This window comes from Acanthisitta chloris, unplaced genomic scaffold (assembly GCF_000695815.1).
Source record: "Acanthisitta chloris isolate BGI_N310 unplaced genomic scaffold, ASM69581v1 scaffold45811, whole genome shotgun sequence".
Taxonomy (NCBI): Eukaryota; Metazoa; Chordata; class Aves; order Passeriformes; family Acanthisittidae; genus Acanthisitta; species Acanthisitta chloris.
This window is the reverse complement of record NW_008658516.1, coordinates 1-1,561: the sequence shown is the minus strand read 5'-3', so window position 1 is coordinate 1,561 and position 1,561 is coordinate 1. Positions and strand designations below refer to the sequence as shown.

Here is a 1,561-nt window from a genome sequence, read left to right as displayed (position 1 = left end):
AGAGAGTAATAAATAGTGGCTTTATACAGTTTTCACCCAGAAAGGCATTCTACCTTGTTGGAAGTTGAATTAAACTGAAAACCACTAATGGAGTATTTTCTAAACAGCTGTTTTCCTGGAATGGACTATGAAAGAAATACAGCCTATAGCATGAGTTATAGGATCAAAATAGGAAGAGTACCGAGGTAGAAATGCCTCCTGTATTCATTTACATCTGGTAGTCTCTCCATAAAACCCGATGAAGGCAAGAAACCAATTGTGTGAAACAAAGTATTTCACTTGCCTCAAGCTGTTCATCTTCCAGGAGTTTTATCACCAGCCATCTAATGTCATTGACTGCTTCCTGGTTGTTGAGGAAGATGAAGAGATTGTAGAACACCATGGTCTGGAGGTAGGTTAATATGGTATACCGAGCATGCCAAGAATTGCTTCTTGCTGTCTGCAGGTACGAATAAATCAGGATGAGAAAGCAAAAATGTCAAAGAAAGCAGCTATAAAGCCAATAATATTTAAGGAAAAAGCTTCTGGGGGCAAAGACCTTCCCTTATTGAGGTATTTGTGTTTCATACACCCTTTATCTCCAAAGCATGCAATTACTGAGATCATGATTTTTACAGGTTTCACTTCCAAAGCAAACTGTAGTTTAATATAAATATACAACAAAACTAAAATCAAGATATTCAAGAGCAGTTGTTTATATGAAGACTAATTCTGAAACCAGATTTTGAATTCTTACGCTCATGAGGAGACATGTGGGACTTCAGCTGATCCACTACTGAACCAAATGTTAATTTAGTAAAATGCTCTTCAATTTCTTACCAAGTAAAACGGTTTAAATGTTTGTAAGTAGGAAACAAAACAAAATACATTTAGTTTCTAAGAATGTTTTAAAATACTTCTAATAAACTCCTTGCTTTCACATCTAAATCAGCTTTTGATTCTCTTAGAATCATACCTATCATATAACCTTCAATAAAAAGGCAGAGGGTGCATCAGATAACAAGAAGCTTTTAAGCTATTTAGACCACACTCACTTGTTTTAGCACCTGAAGTACCAAAGGCACTTGCTGAGGATACAGCAAACCCTGAGACATCAATGACAAACACATCTTAGCATCTCTTTTGAGCTCATCATAGCTATTGTCATTTTCCACGGGTGCAATCTGCAGAGACATCACAGAGGGAACAAAAACCCCAGGGAGGGGTTAGCAAGTAAGCACTGCTAAGAGCAAAATCCTGGAAGTTTCATCTCATGAAAGGACAGCTGTCTAGGAAAAATCCATTCAGTATAGTGCTGAAAGATTAAGCTAACTAGGAAAAACAAATTATGTAATATTATGGATTATTTCAGTTACATAGCACTGAACGACCCAAGCTTCATCAAGGAATACAAGAATTAGAGGAACAACAGGACAAGTACCACAATTTAGAAAGAATTGTACAATCAGGGAACAAGAGAAAACTCAAGGTCCCCTACAGAATTATGGAATGGTTTGAGTTGGAAGGGACCTTAAAGATGACCCAGTTCCAATCACCTGCTGTGAGCAAGGACACCTTCCAC

At 37.3% G+C, this 1,561-nt stretch overlaps 1 protein-coding gene across 1 annotated transcript in view; it reads right to left on the bottom strand.

The window, feature by feature from the left end:
- LOC103812104 (proteasome activator complex subunit 4-like) overlaps positions 1 to 1,112 on the bottom strand; it is a 5,809-nt gene extending 4,697 nt beyond the window's left edge. The window contains exons 1-2 of the mRNA XM_009085111.1: positions 1,035 to 1,112; positions 284 to 439 (exon numbers count right to left, since the gene is read on the bottom strand). Of these exons, the coding sequence (XP_009083359.1) occupies positions 284 to 439; positions 1,035 to 1,109 (231 nt within the window). The 5' untranslated portion in view covers positions 1,110 to 1,112. The remainder of the gene's footprint in view (positions 1 to 283; positions 440 to 1,034) is intronic.
- Positions 1,113 to 1,561: the final 449 nt, after the last annotated feature.